This window comes from Panthera leo, chromosome B2 (genome assembly GCF_018350215.1).
Source record: "Panthera leo isolate Ple1 chromosome B2, P.leo_Ple1_pat1.1, whole genome shotgun sequence".
NCBI lineage: Eukaryota > Metazoa > Chordata > Mammalia > Carnivora > Felidae > Panthera > Panthera leo.
Genome location: NC_056683.1, coordinates 77961746 through 77987823, shown reverse-complemented (window position 1 = coordinate 77987823; position 26078 = coordinate 77961746). Strand labels below are relative to the sequence as shown.

General features: G+C 36.1%; 2 protein-coding genes across 2 annotated transcripts in view; one reads left to right on the top strand and one right to left on the bottom strand.

Annotated features, from left to right (window-relative positions):
- RARS2 (arginyl-tRNA synthetase 2, mitochondrial) overlaps positions 1-6745 on the top strand; it is a 64106-nt gene extending 57361 nt beyond the window's left edge. Inside the window, exons 12-20 of the mRNA XM_042939322.1 lie at positions 113-173; positions 1440-1516; positions 1996-2120; positions 2703-2770; positions 2856-2965; positions 3346-3441; positions 4444-4518; positions 6096-6159; positions 6628-6745. Coding sequence (XP_042795256.1) covers positions 113-173; positions 1440-1516; positions 1996-2120; positions 2703-2770; positions 2856-2965; positions 3346-3441; positions 4444-4518; positions 6096-6159; positions 6628-6714 — 763 coding nt within the window. The 3' untranslated portion in view covers positions 6715-6745. The remainder of the gene's footprint in view (positions 1-112; positions 174-1439; positions 1517-1995; positions 2121-2702; positions 2771-2855; positions 2966-3345; positions 3442-4443; positions 4519-6095; positions 6160-6627) is intronic.
- A 1839-nt stretch (positions 6746-8584) lies between these two features.
- SLC35A1 (solute carrier family 35 member A1) overlaps positions 8585-26078 on the bottom strand; it is a 33809-nt gene continuing 16315 nt past the window's right edge. The window contains exons 3-8 of the mRNA XM_042939321.1: positions 18074-18233; positions 17725-17877; positions 14186-14252; positions 12150-12326; positions 11569-11703; positions 8585-9499 (exon numbers count right to left, since the gene is read on the bottom strand). Coding sequence (XP_042795255.1) covers positions 9372-9499; positions 11569-11703; positions 12150-12326; positions 14186-14252; positions 17725-17877; positions 18074-18233 — 820 coding nt within the window. The 3' untranslated portion in view covers positions 8585-9371. The remainder of the gene's footprint in view (positions 9500-11568; positions 11704-12149; positions 12327-14185; positions 14253-17724; positions 17878-18073; positions 18234-26078) is intronic.

Sequence of the window (26078 nt, the reverse complement as noted above, 5' to 3'; positions counted from 1 at the left end):
TGTGGAGTAATAGGAGTTCTTAATTAGAAAAGCCTCATTACTATTAAATACGTAAAGCAAATTTTTTCCCAGATCTGCCTAGTAACTCTTAATTTATGGCCATATTTTTCAGAGATCTTGCAGCTGCTGTAGATCGAATGGACAAGTATAATTTTGATACAATGATTTATGTGGTAAGTAATCACAATAAAGAACAAAAGATTATGATCTTTACCTCATGAAAACTGCAAAGAAAGAAGTTAATTGCCATGTTGAAAAACTATGGAAAAATAATCTTGTCAAAATATAGAAGAAATTCAATGTTAGGTTTATTTAAAAAAAATTGTTTTATGTTTATTCATTTTTAAGAGACAGAGAGCACAAGCAGGGGTGGGGCAGAGAGAGAGGGGGACACAGAATCTGAAGCAGGCTCTAGGCTCTGAGCTGTCAGCACAGAGCCTGACGCAGGATTCCAACTCAACGAACCGCAAGATCATCGTAAAAAAAAAAAAAAATACCCAATTCAGGAAAATAGTTATGTGAAATGAGTATGTGTAGGTTACCATAATGTACTTTTTTAAAAATAACTATTTTAATAATTTAAGACAAGTTTTAAAATAGTACAGTTTCCATGGACCCTTCACCCAGCCTTCCCCAAAGAAAATATCTTAATATAATCATAGTATTTTATCTATACCAGGAAACTGACATGGTAAAGACCTTAGTTAAAACATGTACTTGCATGTGGGCCTAAATATATTGGGGGGAGGGGAGAGATCACATAACCATCACAACATTCAGAATAAAGAACTGTTCCATCATGAAGCAAACTCCATCTTGGCAACCACTTAATAACCCCCCCTTCCCCCTAACCCTAACCCCTGGCAATCATTGCTCTGTTCTCTATCACTACAGTTTTGTCACTTTGAAAAGGTTATATAAGTAGAATCACAGTAGGTAACGTTTTGAGATTGGCTTTTTTCACTCAGCAATAATGAATGCCCTTGAGATCCACCCAAGCTGTTGTGTGCATCCAATAGTTTGTTCCTCTTATTGCTGAGGGTTATTCTGGTCTTTTCTTCCCTTTCCTTCCTCTCCATGTGCAACCTCCCTTTCCCCTAAGAAAAAAAAGTTGCCGTTATATACCTTATTAGAGCTTAGCTTTGTCCTTCTTGGAGATAAAGGTTATGATAGCTGAAAGAGAAGGAATTTAAATAGAATATTCAAGAGATTAAAGTTCGTATTTCCTTCTGACTCGTGGAGTGCTACAGCTCTTATTATCTTGTAGAACACTCAGCTTAGACGTTCTTCTACTGGCATCCTCTCTGTGTGCTTATTTAAAATACATCAATTGACAATAACTCTGTTCTGTCAAAACTCAAATATTTTGATTTATGTCCAACCTGTTTTTGTAGGTTAACTTATCACTGTTGTTTTAAATACTTTTTTTCCCCCCCAAGACAGATAAAGGGCAAAAAAAGCATTTCCAGCAAGTGTTCCAAATGCTGCAGATCATGGGATATGACTGGGCAGAAAGGTAATGTCAGCACAGTTCTTAACTGCCTGCTTAGGATCATTAAAGGTTTGTTAGGTCAGCCAAGTCCCAAAATATACCAGGTTGTTGAAAATTGTTATTCAAACTTCATTTCTTTGTTGCAACATATTGGTGTAAGAAAAGCAGATTTGTTTTTTACATTAATTTAATGTCCTTATTTCTAACTTACAAACATTTAATATATGTGTCTTTAGTAGACATCTGTTCTCAGTGGCTTGATGTCCAAAATTCGTAATCCCTCCTTTTATTTCACAAAGGCAACTAGTAATTTAATCACATGCTAGTGATTATCTGTACAATGAAGCTGTGTGTTTAACATCTTTTGTGGCATATAACAAATCACATCACATTTTAATTTGTTAATTTTGAAAAGCCCCTCCGTGAGAGTTAAAGTTCAGACTACTCTCTGAAAGGGTATTGTTACACACTTTGATCATCAGTTCTTTTCTCCTTCATTTCAGGTGCCAGCACGTGCCCTTTGGAGTGGTGCAGGGAATGAAGACTCGAAGAGGAGAGGTTACCTTTCTGGAAGATGTTCTAAATGAGATTCGATCAAGGATGCTACAGAACATGGCTTCTATTAAGAGTGAATTCACTTTATTGTTACAGTCACAACTTACATGCCACTTTTATGTTCTACGGACTTCTGTGCAGTGTGATTTGTTATGACTGTCCCTCTCTTAATTTTCATTAACCTTGTCAAAAATAGCTTGCACTAATTAGAGGTGCCAGAGGTTTTAGACTTGCTGCTTGGTGTCATTCAGTTCAGTAATCTGCACTGATACAACACTACGCCTCTTTCATGGATAGCTTCAGCATTGTCATTCCACTGTTGGAGTGCTTATGTGAAATTCCTATGTATGTAATAGGAAACAGGTCACAAGTCCTGGTGGCTTTGTTTAGCCTTGGAAAAGTAAGTACCAGCTTTATCTAATGTCTCACAAGGGATATTCATGAGAAAAACGAATTCATGTTTCTTTCCCTTTAATGTAGGCAGGGGAACATCTTTATCCAGTGTCAATTAGCCCAAATTAGGGAAATAAACTGCCCACTCTGAACCTGTTTGTTCTTGCTGGCAGCGTATGTTTTTGGCAGATTCTATCTCCTTCAATCCCTGATTCTGAATGGTTTCATGTAGGTTAAAGATAGCTGCCTTTGTCTGTTTCAGCTACCAAAGAAGTGGAGAACCCACAGGAGACTGCAGAGAGGGTCGGGCTTGCAGCACTCATTATTCAGGTCTGATAAGACTGCATCCTGTGAGACCCTTTTGTTTGGTACTAGAACAAATCCCAGCACTAAAGGTTTACTCTTGTCGTTTTAGGACTTCAAAGGTGTGCTCTTGTCTGACTATCAGTTCAGCTGGGATCGTATTTTCCAGAGTCGTGGGGACACAGGCGTCTTCCTGCAGTACACGCATGCTCGCCTCCACAGGTGAGGGGAGTGTGCAGGGATGCATGAGCCGCTCTGTCCTTCCCAGGGTGAGGCTTGGTTGATGTGCTCCTAAGATCAAAGTCATATTTGCTGGGCTTCTCAGACATCTGTTCAAAACTAGTTAGAATTACAGTGGACCACCTGTTAGGTTTGGGGTTTTTTTTTGGGGGGGGGGGGTTAAAATATTTATTGAACACCTATATAAGAAGTGCTTTTGTATGTTACCTTATTCTGTACTCAGAATAACCCTGCCAAAGAATATACTCCCTTTTTCTGAGGGAAGTAACAGATTTAGTAAAGATTAAAGCATCATGATAAACTTCAATTAGGTGTCCTTGGATGACTTGTTTAATCCGTTGTTTTTAAACTTTTGATAACAGTTTGGAAGAGACTTTTGGATGTGGTTATCTAAATGATTTCAACACTGCTTGTTTACAAGAACCACAGTCTGTTTCCATTCTTCAGCATCTTCTCAGGTATGGGTTTTCTAGTATTTATTTAGTCTTCATCTGCCTAGTGAAATGACTGTTGGGGGTTTGCTGACGACTAGAGTGAATAAGCCAGTAACTAGCTCCTACCCCATCCCCCTGCCACCAGACAGCAAGCGCTTTTCCTGGAGGTATGACCAAAAAGCAATTTATCTGCTCTTTGAGGGCAGACAGAGGACATAGTCAAGGTCAATCCTTGGGACTTAAAAATATTATCACTGATGAATCGGCACAGGTGCCTAACATCTTCTGGGTCATGGTATGAGAGTAGAAAGCCTAGTAAAGCATAAATTTTTAGTTTTGGAAAAGCTCATCTTCTCCTCACCCTCTTCAATAAGTGACGGAGAATCTCTGCCTTTGTACAGCTTCCATGAGACTATAATCCTTCATTTGCTACATGGTTTTAATTCACAGTCTCAGATGAATATCTACTTGATGCCCCTACACTGGGCAAGAGACCATACCTTTGAGCTCTTTCAAGCTTTGTTGGTAAAGCCAGACTTGTCAGGAGATACTAGTCTCTGGAAAGGATGTGGGTAGTTAACAAGGCAGTTTTCTCTAATTGCCACACAGTGGTCAATGACTCTTTCCTGGGATCAGGAGTAGTTTTCTCACATTTGGCTAATCTGGTAGGAAAAATAAGCCAACCTGGTTTCCTTGGCATTGAGGGTAGACTCTGTTTGTTAGTTCCTAGATTATGTTCCTAAACATGGCTGGAGGCTTTTTACATTCACTTTAACAGCCATGATTTGAGTCCTTGTTCTGGGCTAGGCCTAAGGGATATCAAGATGATTTAGAAAGTACCTGCCATCAAGGAATTCGTAAGAAAGAAAACTGCGCCTTTACCTTCAAATGCACCCAAGGTCCTTTTCCATATATACCTTCTACTCTTAATGATTTCAAGTCAGCCTTACATCCAAGATCTTAACAGCTTAGTGTAATACGTGCATAGTCTTCCTCTGCCAACTGCTGCTGTCATGTTTCTTTTAGGTTTGATGAAGTGCTTTATAGATCATCTCAGGACCTTCAACCCAGGCACATTGTCAGTTACCTTCTAACTCTAAGGTACCTATAACCTTGCTGTTTTCAGGTATTAAAGACCTCTGAGACCTGATCTGAAAAAGGACCTTTCTTCTAAAGTCCTCCTATAAACAAAACCCCCAGCCTAAAAACTGAGGTACTTTAAGTTATAGGAATTCTTGCTTCATTTTTGCAAATCAGCAATTAATATTCATTTATTCATTCAGTGATATAAGGTACAGTCACTGAGTCTTTTTAACAGGAACTAACAGCTTTGTCATGAGTGGTTACATAACAGTACATTTGTGTTAAGATAGAGTGAACATAAGAAACCATGTTAGGGCACTCAGCCCAGCCTTGTTGGATCAGAGAGGGCTTTTTGGAGGAGAGGAGTTGATATTAATCAGGAGTAACAAAGTCACAGAAAAGGAAGAAAAAGCCCAGAGTTGAACAAGAAGATGATACTGAAGGAACTACAAGCATAGTCCTGGGAGGGGTGAGAAATGAGTGTGTACACACCTTTTTTCATGTATTAGGGCATTTCAGCTTATTTTCAGGGCAGTGGAGTCCATAAAAAGATTTTAAGCAGACATAGAAAAATTAGCCAGCCAGAGAATAGAGAATGAACTGGAAGGCAGATCAGTAACACTTGAATAGAAATTTCATAGTAGCTGTTTCAGAGTTCTGAATAGAAGTTGAGTATCTTCTAGAGCAACAGCTGTTATCTTTCTATAAATCTATTTAAGAAAGGAAATATTTGCTTTTACTCAAGATTTACTGAAATCAGATTTATTGGGGTTTTCTTGATTATCCTTTCTACCTGCCTTCCCCAGATTTAAATAAAAATTTTTTCCCCTTTAAATTCTACATAGTCATAGAGAAATAAAGAAGCCAGAAAGTCTTATTAAATGTCAGTTAAGGGGCACCCGGGTGGCTCAGTCAATTGATCGTCCACCTTCAGCTCAGGTCTTGATCTCGTGGTTCAGTTCATGAGTTCGAGACCCACATTGGGCTCTCTGCTGTTAGGCTGTCAGCATAGAGCCCACTTTGGATCCTCTGTCGCCCTCTCTCTGCCCCTCTCCTGCTTGCACTCTCCCCAAAATAAATAAATATGTTTTTTTTTTTAAGTCAGTTCGACATTGAAACAATGTCATAAGCATAATTTCTCTGGCACATTGTTGTATTTGCTGCTATACCTGAACAGAAAAGATGCTTTAAAGAGTGGCCCATGTTTGTGTGGTGTTTGTATTTGATAGCTAGTCTCCACCCCACCTCCTCACCATTCAGAGGGGGAAGTCCAGGCCACATTATACCTTTCATCCTAAAGATACCTAAATGAGAAAAAACTAATTATTAGAAAGGAATCCCCTATCTTTATAAAACACTGAAATCACCACCTTAATAACTTAAGGTATTAGGACCAAAATCTAAAGCTTTAGTTTAATGTGTTTTACTTTTCTTATTACAGAAATGCAGTGATTCAGGTCTCAGCTTTCCAATGTTGGATACATCTTTTAATGGAGCTAGGCTTTGATTTCTTTAAGTTGAGGCAATAAAATACCAAGCTTGCATGTTACAACAGGAAATGACTTCTGGTCTTCATTTCTCTCTTCCCGTTTCAGTCATCTTGCAGGTATGGCACACAAGACACTGCATATAAAAGACAGTCCTCCTGAAGTGGCTGGGGTACGTTAAGTGTTTTCTGTGTTATCTTTAGCATCCTCAGGTTACTATTACTGAGTCTTTCTTGTAAATGTTTCTAAAATAGCATCTCGTTTAACTGCAGTAGTATACTTACAGACTCAGGTGGTACTTAGAATTGGGCTATAACAATCAGTGTTTTTAGATTTTCCAACACACTGGACTTTGAAACACATTTTCCTAAGAGTGAGGAGTTCCCCATATCTGAAGCTGGGCTGTATAATGATAGTGTCACTCCCACTCCCCAACTCTTGGGGTACCTACCAGTCATACTATAAATTATAGGATGCTAAATTTGTTTTTCCTTACTGACAGCAAATCTTAGGGCACCCTGAGATACTGTTCCTACTTTAAATTAGAAGAAAATAAGAATTACTCTTAAAGATACTCTTCTTTACTCATGTATTGTTAGCCTGTTGTTGAACATTAATCATCCTTTGTTTTATTTTATAGGCCAGACTTCATCTTTTCAGAGCTGTGCGTTCTGTGCTAGCCAATGGAATGAAACTTCTTGGAATAACACCTGTATGTAGGATGTAATTTCTAATTAAAATAGCAGCTTTTTAATTACTAAATGAATTCTGGTTCTCTATTCTTATATGCTTTGTTTAGAATTTAAACTGTTCTGTTTCAGAATCTATATTTTATTAAGCCTAAGTGATTCATCAACTTATTAAATCTTTATCTTAAAAAATCAACTGAGTTCCCTCATGGTCCATAAGTACTAAACAGAGTTTTGTAAAACTAACTCAAATCTTCTAAAATTCACTGCGGTCTAATGGGGATAAAGGATTAAACTCCAGCTTGAGGTTTTTTACAGTGTCATTCTTCCAGAAACTGTTCTCATAACTGAGATTACCTAATGTTCACATCAGATAAAACTGATGAAAATATTTCAATTTTCTTATAATAATGGCTAGTTCTGAATCAATTTAGGGACACCAAAATTAAGCTTTTTTGCTAATACAGATGAGAACCACTCCCAGAGAACAGATCTCGTGCTTATCTTTCGTTAATCTGTACAGGTAGGTAATTCTTATTATGTGAACTTGGGAACTGAACAGATTTAAATAACAAGGAATTACTGACAGGTATGGTACTAGGATCTTTTTGTAAAAATTAGTCCATTAGTTAAACCATAATTTGAAATGGAGTTTCTTCAACTTTTTTTTTTTAATGTTTATTTTTGAGAGAGAGAGAGAGACGAAGTGTGAGTGGGAGAGGGGCAGAGAGAGAGGGAGACAGAATCCTAAGCAGGCTCCAGGCTCTGAACTGCCAGCACAGAGCCAGACCTGGGGCTCAAACCCACGGACCGTGAGATCATGACCTGAGCTGAAGTCGGATGCTTAATTAACCGACTGAGCCACCCAAGTGCCCCTGAAATGGAGTTTCTTACACCATTTCTTTCATGTACCTGCATATCGACCAAGGATATTTTGCATGATTTGTTTAGGTAACATGGGATGTGCTCTGTTTGATCAGTACAGCTATCCTCATCTGCCAGTATTTCCATTCAGGTCTACTATAATTTATCCTAAATGTTGCTACTAAAAATCTCCTGAATGCGAATGACAATCATCTACTTTTACAATAGAGAAGCAATTTAGCATGAACCAAAACTTCTCTAATTGAATGAACACAGTTTTATATTGGCAAGTATGGTACACCTTCTTAGTCCTAGAAAAGACTTATCCATGCAGTCTCAATTTTAAATAAAGGTAGCTTTCACATTACTATTTTTTTTAACCTGTATTTTTGAGAAAGCACAAGTCGGGGAGGGGCAGAGAGAGGGGGGCAGAGGATCTGAAGTGGGCTCTGAGCTGACAGGCTAACAGCAGTGAGCCCGATGTGGGGTTCAAAGTCATTAACAATGAGATCATAACCTGAGCCGAAGTCGGATGCTCAACCGACTGAGCCACCCAGGTCCCCCAATTACTAATTTTTAAAGAATCATTAATATTTCCTTAGCACAAACTAGCCATGGAATAAAAATGTGTAACTGGAACATGTTTTTCATGTCCTATATCCTTCTCCACTTGTTTGCAGAAACGTTCCCCCTTCCCAGATCTGTGGTAGCCACCTCAGTATTTGAACTTCGAGTGAAATGACACAGGGACAGTGATGGTTAGAGGCCAGTCTTTCCAAAAGCAGCTCCCTGAAGACTGTTGTTTACGATCTCCTATAGCTTAGAGCCCTAGTTCTGATTGTAGTCTTTCTTATAAATTATAAACTTTTTTTTTTGCTTCAGGTTTGCCAAGAGTTGATTTATATGTCATCAGAGAACCCTAACTGATACAGTTCCAACATAGAAAAAATGAAAAATTTAATGTTTTTGGTGTTTTTTTTTTACATTTTGCATTATTTTAATGGTCATAATCATGATACAAAAAGTGATCACAGATTGCATATAAATAAATTAAGTTTATTGCTGAATTTCCCCATTAACATTATAGAAAAATTTTTAAAAACACTAAAATTTCACAAATTATTGACAGCCCAATAGTTTTAAACATACTTTATAAAAAAAAAGTACAAAAGTGACATTAGAAATATTTTTTGAAGAAAAGTAGATCATCTAACAGCAAAGAAATACGAATCCAGACAATGAATGGCACAAATACAGCACTTAACAGGAGTACTCCGTCACCACCCAGAAGTCATTGCCTGCATTATGAAATAGATTCAGTTTGAGAAGTTAAACATTCAGTTTGTTTCTGAACTAGCCTGGCTTGGTTATGCCTCTCTTTTGTAAGAAAAGAGCTAGCTGGGTCTTACTGCTGCTGGGATGAAATACTGTACATGAATTGGAGAACAAGGAGGGGTCATCCTTCTCCCCTGGTTCCTGAACAAGAAAACAGTTCGTACAGAAATGGCTTTGGCACTTTAACCCTTAACCTTGTCCCAAACCTTGTTACTTGAATATTGTATCCTCACATGATTTTTTTGTAATATCATACCCTCTCCATACTTTTTTATATACATTATATATACAATAAAAGTCTTTCATTCTGAAACAAAACAGGTTGACCCAAAACAGGTCACATTAAATCTTTGTAGCAGTTCATTCAGATAGCTTTCTTCTTAATTCTTATGACACAGTTAACATGTTTTTGTTTAAGCTACCTTCTCGGATTGACTTAAGGCTCTAGTTTAATGCAAACAGTTTTTGTCTTGGTAAGAGTCTTTTGAGGCTGAAATCACACACCACTAACTCTCTCTTTTGAAGTTGTTTCTCCCTGTTGGATGGATGTAGTGTCTTGTCTGGGTAATCCATAGAGATATATAGAAACACATACAAGAAGAGTACCCAGAGCAAAGGTGGGTGCTGAAAAGAAAAAAAAATTAATCTGTATCTGTGTCCTTAAAACTATATAACAATAATCCATTTTAAATTTTGAAATCTTTCAATTATAGGTTTATACCATTAGATCACATGGAAAATACATCTATAAGTGTTCTATTTTTATAGACGGTAAGGTTTACAGAGAGAATCAATTCTGGCTCTCCACCCCCAAAAAAGGTACAAAGAGACTGTAGGCTTTGTGAGAATACGAGTATGCCTGTCCCAGACCACTGACAACATACTAACTTCCCTATATGCTAAATTTTTAAAGGATTTTTTTTTTTTTTTTTTTTAAGAGAAGCTTAAGGAGGTTCCATGCTGAGCCCAACATGGGGCTCAATCCCATAACCCTGGGATCATGACCAGAGTCCAAATCAAGACTCGACACTCAACTAACTGAGCCACCCAGGCACCACCATCCCACACCATATGCTGTAATTTAAAAAAGAGCAGTGGAATGTGGCTTTTCCATGGTACTAGAAACCTGTAAAAATTTAGAGTAAAAGGTAGTTGAGCACAAAATTTCGAGTTAAGTAACCAATGACTCAAAATGATTGAAGATTTCTGAAAAGGAGATGAAATGATGATAGTACAATTTCATTTTCTGCTAGCCTTGTCTTTTTTCTTTGTTTTGGTCTTAATCCTGAAAATCAGGACATAAATTACAACTTGCCCAAACTTGACAAGTAAGCATTTCATACATAAATGTTTATGTCAAAATCTATGTCAAAACTGTATATTGTTCCAAACTGAACCAAATTCTGTATGGAGTACAACAGCACAATCTTATTAGTTTTAAAAATGGCTTGCAGAGAAATGACATCAAGCTATGATTTTATTAGTTCACTCCTAACAAGAGAAGACTAGCTTTCCCGTCAAAAAAAAAAGGGGAGGTAAGTTAAATCTAAATAGAAAACTGGAAGATGGGTAAGATGTTCTAATTGAAAAGCATTTTTTTTTTTTTTTACTGCCCCCAAGTATTCCTTAGGAGAAAAGGCATAAGGATTTGTTGAGCATAAGGATCAGAAGTACAATTAAAAGTTCACCAAAATCAGGTAAGAAATATATCTAAAGGAGGGCCTATAAGTAGTGATACTGAAATGGTAAGTGGTTGGCCTTCTACAGAATACTTACTGGGTGCCAGGCACTATTCTAATCACTTTACCTAAAACAACCCAGGAGACTATCCGTCCCACTTTACAGATGAAGAAACTGAGACACAGGTTAAGTAACTTCCCCAAAGTTGCACAACTAATAAATTTTTTTAAAGATTTCTACAAGCTTGATGTTCCTCTATTTGCATTTATAACAATAATCAATTTTAAAATCAAACATAAATACAGGCCAAGTCTGTTTCTTTTACTTATTGCCGATATTTCACAGATTGTGGTATAATTGATCAGTAAGGAAAATGATTATTACAGCACCCTGAAATGTTAAATAATTCAGGATCCAACTTAATGCTGGGTGTAGGCTAGGGAAGTCTATATTAGAAGGACTAGTACAGTGATGGTGCCAGAATGCCAGCTATCATAATGAATTTTGTACTAATTACATATTATAAGAAACAAAAATACCTTTATACCTACGTCCAAAAGTTAGGAAGGTACAAACTAAGGGGGACATGAAAGAATTTTCTGTTCTTTCCCCCTCATAAAAAGCCTTGTTTACTGTAACTGCACTGCTGAAAATAATCATTCCCTAAAGTCCTTGTATTGCCTTGCAAACCTAATCATACTATATTCACCGAGAAGTATTCAGGTTGTCTTGTATCTAAAACCAGGGAAACAGGGAGGTCCTGACTACAGAAAGGCTCTTTGTAGTAACTCAGTAGCCCTGTCACTTTCAGTAGAACCAGTACCCCTCAGCTAAGCTCTAGGACCATGGAAACAACCTCAGTACTGGTGACCCACATCCCATAAGATAATGAACTTCTGCGTTTGTAGAATAAACTATAACAAAACAAGGAATTTATGACCAACTGCCATATTTAAGGAGTCAAGGAAGTGAGAAGCTCTTTTAAAAACTTAAAAATACAAACTAAGACATACTTATCTGCAACCCAAATAGCATCACTGAAGCGATGGTAGAAAGGACAATGGCTGCTGCTGCAGAAAAGCCCTTCATGATGTTGTCTGTGTACTTGACCACGACAGAAGTGTAGAGGCCTCCAACACTTGCAAGAACTTGTATACAGAAAGAAAGAAAATCTTAACACTCGAAAAATGAAACATTCTATGATGGTGAAGCAGTTTTCACCCCCAGAGATGCCATACTAATTTACCTAGGAAAATACGATTTTCCTTAGAAGCAGCCATCTGAGAGAGTTTGTACTAAAATCGAGTAATAGTTCCTATAAAACAACATTGTTTTTCACATGCCCAGAGGGCTATGTGCTCTACTACTAAATTGTACACATTTATTGCTAACACATTAGATACTACTGATCGTGAAGGCAAAATTGCTTTGGGAGAGTTACGCCACAAAGTCAGTCAATAAAACCAAAATTACATTTTCAAACGTGTTCACAGTAGCAGAGGAACAATTTCAAAATGCTATCAAAGGCTTAAAACAGACTTTTTTTTTTTTTTTAAAGGATCTACCCAGACCTTGTTAATTCCTGGATACTTACAGATGACAAACCAGACATAATATGTGTAACCATAGAAAAATCCTTTTTCTTTAATTTCAGCTCCATCTGACAAGTAGACGCCAACTAATGTCACAACAATCCCTGATAGATACATTTGAATGTTTCTCACCCAGAGGGAAGTGTCTGAACTCTTTAAAACTTTTTCAAAGTACACTCCTGGAAAAAAATTAGATATGCAAATATGAAAGATATTAAAAATTAATTTGAAATTCCCTTCATTTAGAACAATAACCTAGACCTATGACAATATAAAAGTATATGATTCAGGGAACAAACACATTTTACATCAAGTGCACATTTATTATGCTGGTTGTGACATGGCATTTTGACATTAACAACATGTATTTTTATACAGCATATAAAATCAGTAACTAAGAGGGAATTTTCTAACCCACATACAACAGGAAACTCATAAATTATTAAGAACAGTTTCTCCCATTACTGTAGCAGTAAGATCACAGAAGCTTTCTGTTAATGCCAATAATAGACTTCTTTTGGTCAGCAGGAAAACTATACTATTAGAGTTAATTATCTTAATCATATCCCTCTAATATCTGCCTAGTAATGAAAACTCCCAGCTTTACAAAATAACCTATATAATAACCGCTTGGGATTTTTTTCAGAGTAACACAACCAAAATAAAATTTAAATAGAAATTGCTGAGTGAAGCCATTTTCCTTTAAAGCAGGGTTCCACAAACCAAGTTCTTAATGTCAGAAAAACCATGAACTCACTCACTAGATAATACATTTTGTATGTATGTGCATTTTCTTGGGGTTGAGGGTCCATAGTTTTTCCAGATACTCCAGAAAAGCAAATGACTCATCATACACATGCAAAATCACATACCACTAAGTTTTATACTTAAAATGAACACATGGAGACATTCAAGGATATTAAAGATTTTCATTATAAACACATTAATTACAGACTTAGAAACTGCCACTCAAATACTAATCAACTAAAAATTATAATGGAAAAAAAGGTTGTTTTTGGTGAATGTGCGCTAGAGCCAGAGAACGGAAAGAAACATGTAATGGTTATTCCTATTCCCATTTTTAAAAGTCTAATAGCATATTTCTTGGGTAACTCAATTTTTATTTCTAATTTGCTAGTTCCTAAGGATAAAAATTTAGCATGATGCTATCATTAAATATATGTCTCAATTTAGATCTTCCCCTTTTATCAAAGATCTTTTTCACAAGCAATATTTCACTTCCACATCCAGCCTACTTTCCTAGTCAAAAATAAAAAGAATCCTAACTCTTGAAATAGCACAAATAAAGATAAATAATAAAAACATAGCTATGACTAATATATTCTTTACTAAAAGAAAATTCAGGTTCTTCTCTATTGGAACTATTTCTAAAACATATGTTGCACTTAACATTAATACCTTGTCTCTTCTTGATTAAGTGGAGGATTGTTCCTACACATATGACTCTAGACTTCCATGTTTATTTTATGTTAATGATTTCAGTTCTCATCCCTCCCTTTTTGGCTGTTACTTTTATGTATTAACTTTTCGGTGAGGTACTCTCCACCCCACCCCCTTTTCTCCCTACTCCATAATTCCTAATCTATTAGAGGAAGAACTTGAGGGTAACAGGAAAAAACAGATACTGAGCTGGCAACTTCATATCCCACAGCAAGAGGATATTGCCTGAAGATAGTGCCACTTCCAGGAAATGGAAAGAGGTACTGGAGCTTTCTAACTGCTCACTTGTCCATTGTTAGAAGTCTTTGTTCACTTTTGGGTTCTTATCTGGACTGAAGATGGTCAACATGACATAAATATGTTCTTAGATTACTGCAAGTATGAGTAATGTCTTAGGTCTGAACCGAATTAAACACTACCACACATTTGCTGAAAAAACAGCTGACACAAAACTATAAGTAGGAAGATAAGCCTTATTGGGAATAAAATGGTTACAATAAAATAATATAAACTAGATCCCTATTTAATGTTTTTTTTAGAAAATTTAACAGAATAAAGCAATGCATTTATGATTTACCTGCAAATCCTGAGCACAATACAGCAATAGCTATAGCGCCAAACCCTAACAATGGGTTCTGTTCCACCTGCAATAATGTTTCAAAAGTTGTTAGTGACTCATAAATAGAATTCATCCAAGAGATCAAATGACTACAAAAATTTGTTATGGTTCTATTGAGAGTATGTGCCACATCAGACACAGCTAGTCTACAGACTAAGATAGAAACAAACAAAAGGCCATCCCAGAGATTAACCAAAGCACTTAAATTAAAAAGCTGTCCCTCAAATTGCACCCATGCTTACCGAACATGTGTGCCTATTCCTAATAACAGGCAGGCAGTCATCCTAGCACAGAATTTTGCATTGTCAGCCTGCCTCTTAATTTTAACTTCTGCCACCACCTTAACTCAAGCCCTAATAGCCTCAATCACAGAAATGGTAACAGTTTAACTCTTGTATTTCCTATCACCTGCAGAATGAAGTAACGACTTTAAGATTTCCTACTTTACTAAATTTCTATCAAATATTAATAGTATCCTTCTATGTACCAGATACACTGTCTTATGTACTAAATGAATAAAAATAAAAGATGATACACAGCTGTGGTTCTTAAATAGTTCATGGATGAGAGAGATTGACAGATGTATATAATTCTGTGCTAAAAGATGCATGTATATGTGCCCTAACCTATTTCAACTTTATTTTCTCTTTCTTCCCTAAACTAACCCTTAAGGAACTTTCATCAGTCTTTCCTCAGAGATAAATACTATCTCAGTAGTAACACTGAAACTAAAGAGTAGAGACATATGACTATACTATGACAAGCACATACCTTGTTCAAAATAAACAGCCTGATATAGGTGAGTATTGCTTTATGTTAAATGTCTGAGAGAAAGCTTGGTCTAAGTGATTGCAACTGTTATTGTTATTAATGACTTACTAGCAAAACGCGAGAACAGATGACATAAAAAGTTTAATGGTCATCACTAGAAAATAATATGGCTTCCCTAAGAATGAGACATACCAAATTTCCTTATGAAGGGATTCTTAGTATGAGGAGGGGAATTCTATAGAGACAGTATTTTGGAAAGAAAAAAAAAAAAAAAAGACAAATCTAAATAATATTTTTGTGAACCAGACAGAAATGTATTGAGAATAGTAGTACAATTCTATCCATAGCTGAGTGAATTCTCATACAGCAAAGTGCTAACGGAATAAAATCAAGCTAGACCAACAACCAATACCAGTTTGCTAGGCATATGAATGAGCCACCTTAGAAACATCCCCTAGGCCCAGTCAGGCCTTCAGTTGACTGCTGCCATAGCCAATATCTTGATTGCAACTTTCAAGAGACCTCAAGCCAGAACTACCTAGCTAAGGCACTCTCAAATTCCTGGCAGACCTATAAAAACTATGAGAGAAGAGAAGGATTATTGAGCAAGAGGGGGGAAAAGTCCAGCTAAAGAGAGATCTAAAAGCATAGCCACAGAACTCTGGTCCTCTCCTGTCTAAATTTTTAGGGAAGACCCAAAGACATATTTGTCGAATCTGTAGAACACTAACAACTCAAAAACCTAATAATGGATAATAAGATCTGGAAGGACCTCAAACGCCTGAATGATGAACCAAAGCTAACAAGATACTAAAATAAATACATCCTGCATTTTGGTTAGAAGAAGCAGCCTACTGCACATGACACATTTGAAATAAACTATGTTGTGTGAAACTCTGTGTATAATCAGTTATTGAATGGCTATCTTCCCTCCACCTCCCCCCAGAAACTTATAGGCTAATTTAACAAATCTCTAGTATTCAGAACAAAAGAGGTAATTCACAAGTTACACTTCATCTGCTCAGTCAAAGGCTAGAGACAGTGTGAGGTTTTAAGACTACTGAGGAACAATAATGAATGCATCTAGAAGAGAAATACAAGGAAGTATTGGGGCAAGAGGAAGGGAATCAAGAAATCTCTAGAAAATACAGAAAGAAACAACAAGGTTGTCTCAATGGGGAGGAAAAAAAAGACCTGGAGGGTGGTGATGTGACACCTCAAATATCCAAAGGATTATCCTATAGAGTTGGTAGGGAATTGAGTTATTCTGACAAGAACAAAAAACAGAGGCAGTTACAAGAAGCTGCACTTTGCTTAAAATATGAAAGAACTTTTTGTAGTGGTCCAAAAGTAGGAAAGCTGCCCAATAATCTGCTTTAGCTTACTAAGCTTTTCACATAAATTACCAATGTGCAGTGGACCTAACATCTTTCCTAATGGTGTGAAGTGTTAAAGTTCATATTTAACTTTTGTTTGCCTTATTTCCCAATAAATTTCTTTCTCTGCAAGGTCTACAACTAAATTAAATGTGCAGTGTATATTTGATCAGTGTTTTGAAATGCCACCAGAATATAAGCATGTTTAAATATCATGTAAAAACCATAAACATTCATTGTAACCTCATTTTCCGGGGGGGGGACCCTCCATGTAGCTTTAGGCTAGAAACTACGTAAAAAATAACTGACTTCCTACTTGCACACGCCCTCTATACATCTCCAGCTGCCTCATACCTCTAGGAGAACCATAGTCTTTTATTTGCTAAAAGGTGAAGAAAGTATTTGATTGTAAAGGAAAACTCCTGAAGGTCATTCACTAGAGTCCCACTTCCTAAGTCTCTTTGGGAAAATAACCTAATAAAGTATACAACATATTTTTGAAAATCAGGTAGGTACCATTTAAGTCTTAAATTGAAAATTAGAAAGGCACTTTTGGCCCTGTTTTAGTTATATCAGTAAAAACACTACTCCCCCTGTAATCCCTATCACTGACAGTGGGAATGTGTGCAAAAAGATTACAAGAAAAACTTTCTGAGTTCAGAGAAAGGATGAAAATTAGATGAAGAAAACTTCCCTTGGTGTTCTTGAGAAAAATGCCTAAAAGAGGCCTGTAAGTTTTGAACATACAAACTGTATGAAATTGGCACAATTTTAGTAACAGGTTAGCTATTAACTGTAACTTTAAACAAGTCACTTCTTGAGACTTCAATTTTGTGGAGTCTGAATGGCTCAGTCAGTTAAACAACTGACTTAATTTTGGCTCAGACTGTGATCATGGGTTCGAGCCCCATATCAGCCTCCACTCTGAGCATGGGGTCTGCTTGGGATTCTCTCTGCCCTTCCCCGACTCGCGCACACATGAGCTCTCTCTCTCTCTCTCTCTCTCTCTCTCTCACAATACATGAATAAACTTTTTTTTTAATGTTCTGGGATTTGTCTAAAAAAAGACTTCAATTTTGTCATCCATAAAATGAAGGGGATTGATTACATTAAGGTACCTTCCATGTCTAACATATTTTATGCATATTCTCCTCCAGAAAAATAGAGGAAGGGGGACAATTAAGTTATATTATTAATAATAACATTATGATAAGGGAGTAAAAAAAGCCTATCTGTAGGGCAAAGATTATTTTCAAAGAAATGTACTACATTCATCAATGTGATGGTCTAAAGTGTTATAAGATTAAGGAAGTGTTCTCTTTTAGTTCTGGTGAGCGTTTTGTTTCTTACCACAACTTTTGTAGCTTGAGCTGGTTTCCACTGTACAAGTATGACTCCACCACATAGCATAAAAACTGAAATCCACTGTAATTTGCTGAGTGTCCTGTTTAACATTAAAACAGTACATAAAGCAGTGCAGGGAATCTTCAACTGATAGGTCACCTACAAACAAAACAATAAATTAATGAACTCATAACATTATTGTCTGACACAAATATTTGATATTAATAGAATTATGGAGGAAAAAAAACAATGTGATAAAGGGCTAATAAGTCTTTTCACCATAAAAACTTTTTTTTTGTTTTTTAACTTGAGATTTTACACTTTTCACTTTTCATTGTCATCTACCTCCACTTACCTGGTATACTGCTGCATCCAGATTGCTAAGAGCTAGGAAAGCCATATTGTTCTGAACAGCATACACTAATGATGGCACACTTAACTTCATCAGTTCCTTGGGGCTCCCCAAGACATTTTCTCTTAAAGACGCCTTGAATCTACCCAGACTACCAGTTTCTCTTTGAAAACAAAAGGGTGAGAAAGGGGTGAGAAAGAAAATTAAAGAGCTTTTTTTTTTTTTTTTTAAGATTTTAAGTAGTCTCTACACCCAACTCACAACCCCAAGATCAAGAGTTGCATGCTCTATCAACTGAGCCAGCCAGACACCCCAAGAGCATCCTTTTGATAAGAATCCTTCACACAGAATAGCCATATTGTGTTAGGTACACTGATGTAACTTAGCAAACTTGTTTTTATAATTGTCAACTAATTTTAGATTAAAAGAAACATAACTGCATAAAAGAAAAACAATTACAAGTTCTATTTGGGAAAATAAGACAATTAGGTTTACCATCATCAACCTCTGGTCAAAGCTCCAGCAATTTTTAAGTATATTTATAAATAATGACATAACAGGAAAACGGAATTGCTAATACTACCTATAAAATTTTAATGTAATCCCTCCCACCTTAACTGCCATTACATCAAATTCACCCTCATTATTTTAATTAATTAGGTTGTGTATCTATTTTTAAAGGTTTTTGTTTTGTTTTTAATTACAAAGAGTCTTCGGTAGTTATGGAAGTTACTTGGGATAGGGATTGAGCAATTTCAAGTCAATATTCTCTGTAAATCAGTTAAGTGCTTATGAAGTATAGATAATACATTTAAGCATATTCTCATAAAACTGAAGTACATATCTATAATTTTGCAGGAAATAATAATTTACTAATATCAACAAAACTATTTGTAGTGTATATAAGTTTGCTACTTGATGTATATGCAAGCTCTTAACTATTCTTATTTTTTCCTCAGGAGGAACTAGCTAATATGGTTCATATTTCCCCTGTTGAAAATTTCCTGAAAATAAAAATAAATGTTTTACAATAAGCACCAACACCAAAAAAAGGGCTTTATCAAAAGTGTCCTAACTGCAATTCATAATATCCTAAGGGGGCAAGACCATATTTCTGCAGGGAGATCCGTTTTAACTCAAAATTAATGACCGTCACAATGAGCCTTTTACATGTTTGGTCAACAAAATCAATGGTAACTGAATTTTCTCATATTTAAAGACTGCAAAAATAATTCCCCATGTTCTGAAAGGGGGGGCGAAAAGTCCAGTGTCGAACTGATCACCTGTGCCTATGCAAGAAAATGCTTAAGTATGACAGGAAATGTGGCCTAGTTCATAAAAACAAGACACCCTTCTTAGTTACAGGTCTTCCTCTGCTGCCAAATTCAACATGCTCCACACCACAATGGTAAATCTATCTGCTGAAAAGTAATGCACACAGCCTGATGGGAGACTACAAACTCTATCCAGAAGAAGGAAAGAATACCAAAGAGATCACTACTGAGAAATTCTACATAGTGGAGTTCTCCAGGTATCTGAAGACTGGCTCTTCAAACATTTGACGGTTTGTTTTTGTTTTTTTAATGTTTATTTTTGAGAGAGAGGGAGACACAGAATCCAAAGCAGGATCCAGGCTCTGAACTGTCAGGAGAGCCCAATGTGGGGCTTGAACCCATGAACCATGAGATCATGACCTGAACAGAAGCTGGATACTTCACCAACTGAGCCACCCAGACGCCCCCCACCCTTTTTTTTAATGTGACATTCTTCTTTAAATTACTTTTTAATGCAAATCTAAGATGTCCTATATACTTTCTCAATACCTTAAACCCTATTTTTTTCACAGAATGTTTTCCCTCAATTATAGAATTGAATAACAAAATTAAAGAGAAACATTAAAATAAAAGGAACCACAGGAGTACAATTCAAAGATCCATCTTAACAAGATGATGTATTAGAAAACATAACATTTTCTTTAATGTCCTACTTCTCACTAGTAAGCACAAAATAGCAAAGATATAAATCTTACAGACTATGAAGTACAGGACACTGCTTTTGTACTTTTAATGCCTTCCAAAATACTGATATATATTGCTATATCTTCAGAGTGGTTCTCACGGAGAAATACCCATTTGTCCCCATCTCCCACATGTCCACCGATCTACACTGGATTCCCCAAGCTCTAGTATAGTGGCTAGTTCTTTCCCTAATCCCTTGCTATAGGCAATGCCATTTTACTTCCACCCCTTAGAGATACTCTAAGCCTTCAATGGTATCAGATGAATTATTGCCTATCCAGAAAAGAGGTGGCCATTTTATCACTGGCTCTCTATGCCCTATTTGGAATATGGACTACATAAGTATCTAATTACTATTTCTAATAACCACCATGCCTGCACCAATAATCAAAGTTGCTGTGGTCCCTTTTCTCCCTGACACTTTTGTCCTTTGTTACCTTGTCCATCACACTTTCAGCTTTCACATAAAAAGAATGACCTATGAGAGGCACCTGGGTGGTTCAGTCGGTTAAGTGTCAAACTCTTGATTTCGGCTCAGGTCAAGATCTCATGGTTGTGAGATCATGCCCAGCGTCAGGCTCCACACTAGGCAAGCAAGGAACCGGTTTAAGATTGTCTCCCTCTCCCCCTACCGTCTCTCTCTCTCTCTCAAAAAATAAAAAAGCAGGGCCTGTGCGACATCACCAGCCAATCTGAGTACTCCTTCGTTGTGACAAACCAGTAAAGTACACTGGGTCCGGACTGACTTCAGGTCTTTGGCTCTTCTGGCTCTCTCATTTGCGTTGGGTGCTTAGGAGCTACTATTTATTCACTGCCAGGAAGGCTTTAGTATATTTTTCTGGTTCCTTCTCTAATACAGATATTAGAGAAACCAAGCTATTTCAGAATGCTAACTACTGGAAACTTCAAATTTCACTGTAGTGCCTTACAATTATAGCAATATTATATAATTATAATAATATATTTCAAAGTTAGTTATAAAAAATAGCAGAGGATGCTAAAAGAACTTATAAAGAAAACAAAAGCTCTACAATAATAGAAACATCAAGGGTTCCTGGGTGGCTCAGTCCATGATCTCACGATTCGTGAGTTTGAGCCCTACATCGAACTGTCAGTGCAGAGCCCCCTTCAGACCCTCTGTCTCCCTTTTTCTCTGCTCCTCTCCCACGTGCACACGCTCTCTCAAAAATAAACATTTTTTTAAATGTTAAAAAAATATATATCAGAAAGAATAAAGAGGTTTAGGAGGCATAAGAATACTGATCAGATTAAATCCTGTTTAATTTAACAACAGTATTAAGAATATAGCTCTTATTTGTAGCAACATGGATGGAACTGGAGAGTGTGATGCTAAGTGAAATAAGCCATACAGAGAAAGACAGATACCATATGGTTTCACTCTTATGTGGATCCTGAGAAACATAACAGAAACCCATGGGGGAGGGGAAGGAAAAAAAAAAAAAAAAAAAAAGAGGTTAGAGTGGGAGAGAGCCAAAGCATAAGAGACTGTTAAAAACTGAGAACAAACTGAGGGTTGATGGGGGGTGGGAGGGAGGGCAGGGTGGGTGATGGGTATTGAGGAGGGCACCTTTTGGGATGAGCACTGGGTGTTGTATGGAAACCAATTTGACAGAATTTTCATATATTAAAAAAAATAAATAAATAAATAAAGTGAAAAAAAAAAAAAAGAATATAGCTCTTAAAAAAAAAAAGTATAGCTCTTAAAGCTTGCATTTAACTTTACTCACTAAAGTTAAAAAAAATACATAACTGCAATATAGCTTCCAAAAAACACTAGTAGTCCTATATTATTTTACTATTAAGCAAAAATACTCAATTCTAAATATATTACAGCCTTGAATATACTATAAAAAGGAACACATAAAAACAAAAAGCCATTTTTTCTTCCATTTTCTTGCCCTGTTATTTTCTTAGAAATCAAATCCTTTATTAAGGACCTTTTGTTAAAAACAAATGTATTACATTCTATAAATGACATTGCTAAATAAGAAAAAAAGCATGTATAATAAAAAAGCACAAATTTTTTTTTTAAAGAGATCGTCTTTCCCATTAAATTTCTTATTTAAAACAGTTTTTGATTTTTATCACTGGAATAGAATCTGTGTGCAACCTTTTGTTACCTGGAAAATTTCTGAAGCTCCACATTGATTGCAGAGATTCCGCTGCTGCCTCCCCCCCTAAAATTTCCCATCAACCGGCTGAAACCAATTCTTTTTGACCTATGTTTGGTCAAAAGTAGGCCTCATTCTTCCAGTTCCTGATCTGATGAGAACTACTAGGAGGCATAAAATCCTTGGCTAGTTACCAAGGCACTGTGCAAAATGAAATACAAGTTACTTATGAGCTTAAGAAAGTTAAATCTTGTTTATAAATTTATTATCTGCAAAGTTAAATATGATTAACTCACATAAAAGACTTTGAGAGCTAGATATAAAAACCAATGCGGTCACTTGAGGATAAAAATACCTATCATAAGGTACATGACTTTTACATCCTCCCTATGACCCTAAACCCATTACAACATGGGTACAAAGAGGCAGTCAAAAATGTAAACCCCACAGGAGAAACCGAATAGGGCTATATAATCTGTAAGTATTTGACAGCTACATTATTCTAGATAACACTACAAAATAATTAAAATTATAATTTTAAGTAAAACAATTTTCTCCAGTCTTATATAATGTATTTCATTTATTACTAAAAACACCCAAAATATATGTATATTTACACATCCTGCTAGATTTATTGAGTCTTTATAGACTGTGGTGAAAAACAAACAATACAAAGTTGACTTTGGTCTAAGACAATGCGAAAGTGTTTGCACTTCCATTTCTTCATACCACAAATGACAGGTTTAAATCAAAACTGTCAGTTTTAATAGCTGTGACAGCATTTAGTAAAGAATACAGCTAATCAGTAATTTTCCTGTGACTTGTAGTAACTAGTTTGAAATACCAAAATATTTTAAATGCTATACTGTTTTATGTTTCAGACTGTAACTTAGAAATTGGTAATTTATAACTCAAAGATTCTTAAAAACCAACTTAATCACATATAGAGCTTTTGCAACATCAAACTGCTCACCTGTCCCCTCCCCCAAAAATAGGATTTAGTAATTTCCTTTTCGATTTAAAAGTGATCTGACTGTAATCATACATGTGCACAGCAGTATAGTAAGAAAATAGTTAACTATACCTTTGTTTAGACTGCAAACAAACCAAATGCCCATCCATAGAGAACAGAATATATAGTATATCCATATAATGGAACACAACTCAGCTCTTAAAACGAATGAGACAGATTTATATGTACTGACATGGAACAAACTCTAAGATAAAACATTTAAGTGGAAAAAAAAAGTACAGTGGAACACAGTGTATATAGCATGTATACACACATATCACATATAATTGAAACTCACCAATTAGTCCATGTAAACTTTAAACATTTATCAAAGTAGCCATCTATTATTTCTTCCCCATACTCCCTTTTTTTCTACAGTTCTAATTTATTAAAATAAGTATAATTTCATATTCCAAAAATTACTGTAAATTATAAACAAAATCAACAAGGATGAAAAACTTAAAATTGATTAAAAACAAACAAAACAAGGGTCAGTTTTTTAAATGAATAACAAAATTACACTGAAGAGGAAAAAGAGAACTAACCTAAGTATTCTAAAAAAACACAGTCTTTTTACTATATGCTCTAAAACTAAAGGTAAAACACCTACATACTTAGGTTTTTTCACAGCTGTCTGTTATAAATTCTGAATCTATTTATGTACTCTAAAGCAAATAAGTAAATATCTTAAGAAAATGGAAGCCAGACTCATCACCATTAGAAAAGGGAACAAATATGATAAGGGAAGGTTAAAATGAACTGTGATCTTAGATGGTAATTATAGGTATCAAACATTATATAACTTATGGTTTTACACACAGACATACATACACATACAGAAACAGATAGGTGTGCATGTATACACATACATGTATTTCCTACCTCTGCTGAAAGGGCCTAGAAGCAATGATACCTCAGAAGATTATGGGGTAGATTATGGTTTCTAAATACCACTCTCAAAAAATTAAAAAAAAAAAAAAAAAAAAAGAAACAAGTTTTCTTGAAGAAACATATGATTTAAGGTTAGGACAGGTACCTTGCTATGCTAAACAAGTTGCTCAGAGATTGATAAAAATATGAAAGAGAGAAAGAGACAGAGAGACAGAGAAGCTTCAAGAAAATCCCACTGCCCAAATCTGGGACAATTTGAGCATCAAAATATGTATTAATGGATCCTAACCCCTAAAATGAATTCATGAATCTATGTTGTGAGAGAGACAGAGACAAAAAAGGAAAGCTTCTCAGAGCATAATGCTAAGTAATAAATGTACAAGAAATCATGGAATTAAGAAATTACCATCTGGCCATAACACTAGTGAGTGAAGGTGTTATAAGAAACAGTATTTACTTTGTCACAAAGTATCTCTCCACAAGATCTTTATAATTTACAAAGAGAAAATTGGTAACTATGTGGAGAAACCTAGCAGGCACTACCTTAAACAATCAAAATTAAATTACCAGTGATGGAGCAAATAGATATTGCGTGCCTCATGATACAATGCCCTGAGAAGACATCATTTCTGTGATATTTCTGACCAAAACAAAAAACAAACAAATTTAATCATATGAACACCTTCACTAAACATAAACTGAGGGACATTCTGTTAAATAAAGGGACTATGCTCTTTATGTCAAAGATATGAAAAAAAAGAAAGATGGGGGAACTGTCCCAAATTAAAGGAAGCTAGAGATAGAACAGTTAAATATTATTTTACTATTAAAGTCATTAGGGTTGCCAGGTGGCTCAATCAGTTAAGCGCTGACTTCAGCTCAGGTCATGATCTCACAGTTCATGGGTTCTAGCCCTGCATTGGGCTCTGTGCTGGCAGTGCAGAGCCTGCTTGGGATTCTCTCCCTCCCTCTCTCTGCCCCTACCCCACTGCGCTCTCTCAAAAATAAGTAAACTTTTAAAAAAGGACGTTAGTGGGCAAGTGGCAAAATTATCTAAGGTCTGTCAAATAACAGTACTGTGTCAATACTGATGTCTCAACTTTGATATTTTATGATTAGGTAACAGAATGTCATTGTTTCAAGCAATATGCACTAAAGAATCTAGGTAACAAAGGGACACCTTGTATAAAACTTCCTCTCACATAATTCAGAAAAAAAACGCACAAACACATACAGAGAAAGACTATAAAGTATACATGGTAGGGGCACCTCAGTGGCTCAGTCGGTCAAGTGTCAGACCCTTGATTTTGGCTCAGGTCATGATCTCATAGTTCTTGAGATTGAGCCCCGTGTTGGGCTCTACACTGACAGCTTCTCTCTTTCCACCCCACTCTCACTTGTGTGCTCTCGCTCGCTCTCTCTCTCAAAAATAAATATGTAAACTTTTTTTTAAAAAAAGCATACTTGGTTGGGGCGCCTGGGTGGCGCAGTCGGTTAAGCGTCCGACTTCAGCCAGGTCACGATCTCGCAGTCCGTGAGTTCGAGCCCCGCGTCAGGCTCTGGGCTGATGGCTCGGAGCCTGGAGCCTGTTTCCGATTCTGTGTCTCCCTCTCTCTCTGCCCCTCCCCCGTTCATGCTCTGTCTCTCTCTGTCCAAAAATAAATAAAAAACGTTGAAAATAAAAATAAAAAAATAAAATAAAATAAAAAAGCATACTTGGTAAAACGTTAGATTTAGAAATAAAAAATGAGAAAAAAAACAAAATTGAAGACTACTGAAATGTCTAACGATGCTACTACATTCTTATCTTTGTCCCTGCTAATCAAAAACTGCTCAATTATTTCACTATTCTAAAAGACTCATAATTTGAAAATTAAAGATCAGGGAACATGTCTTCTAATCCTATCACTGCAAATCACTTTCTACGTATCTTTGGCAAATAAATCTTCCCTCAG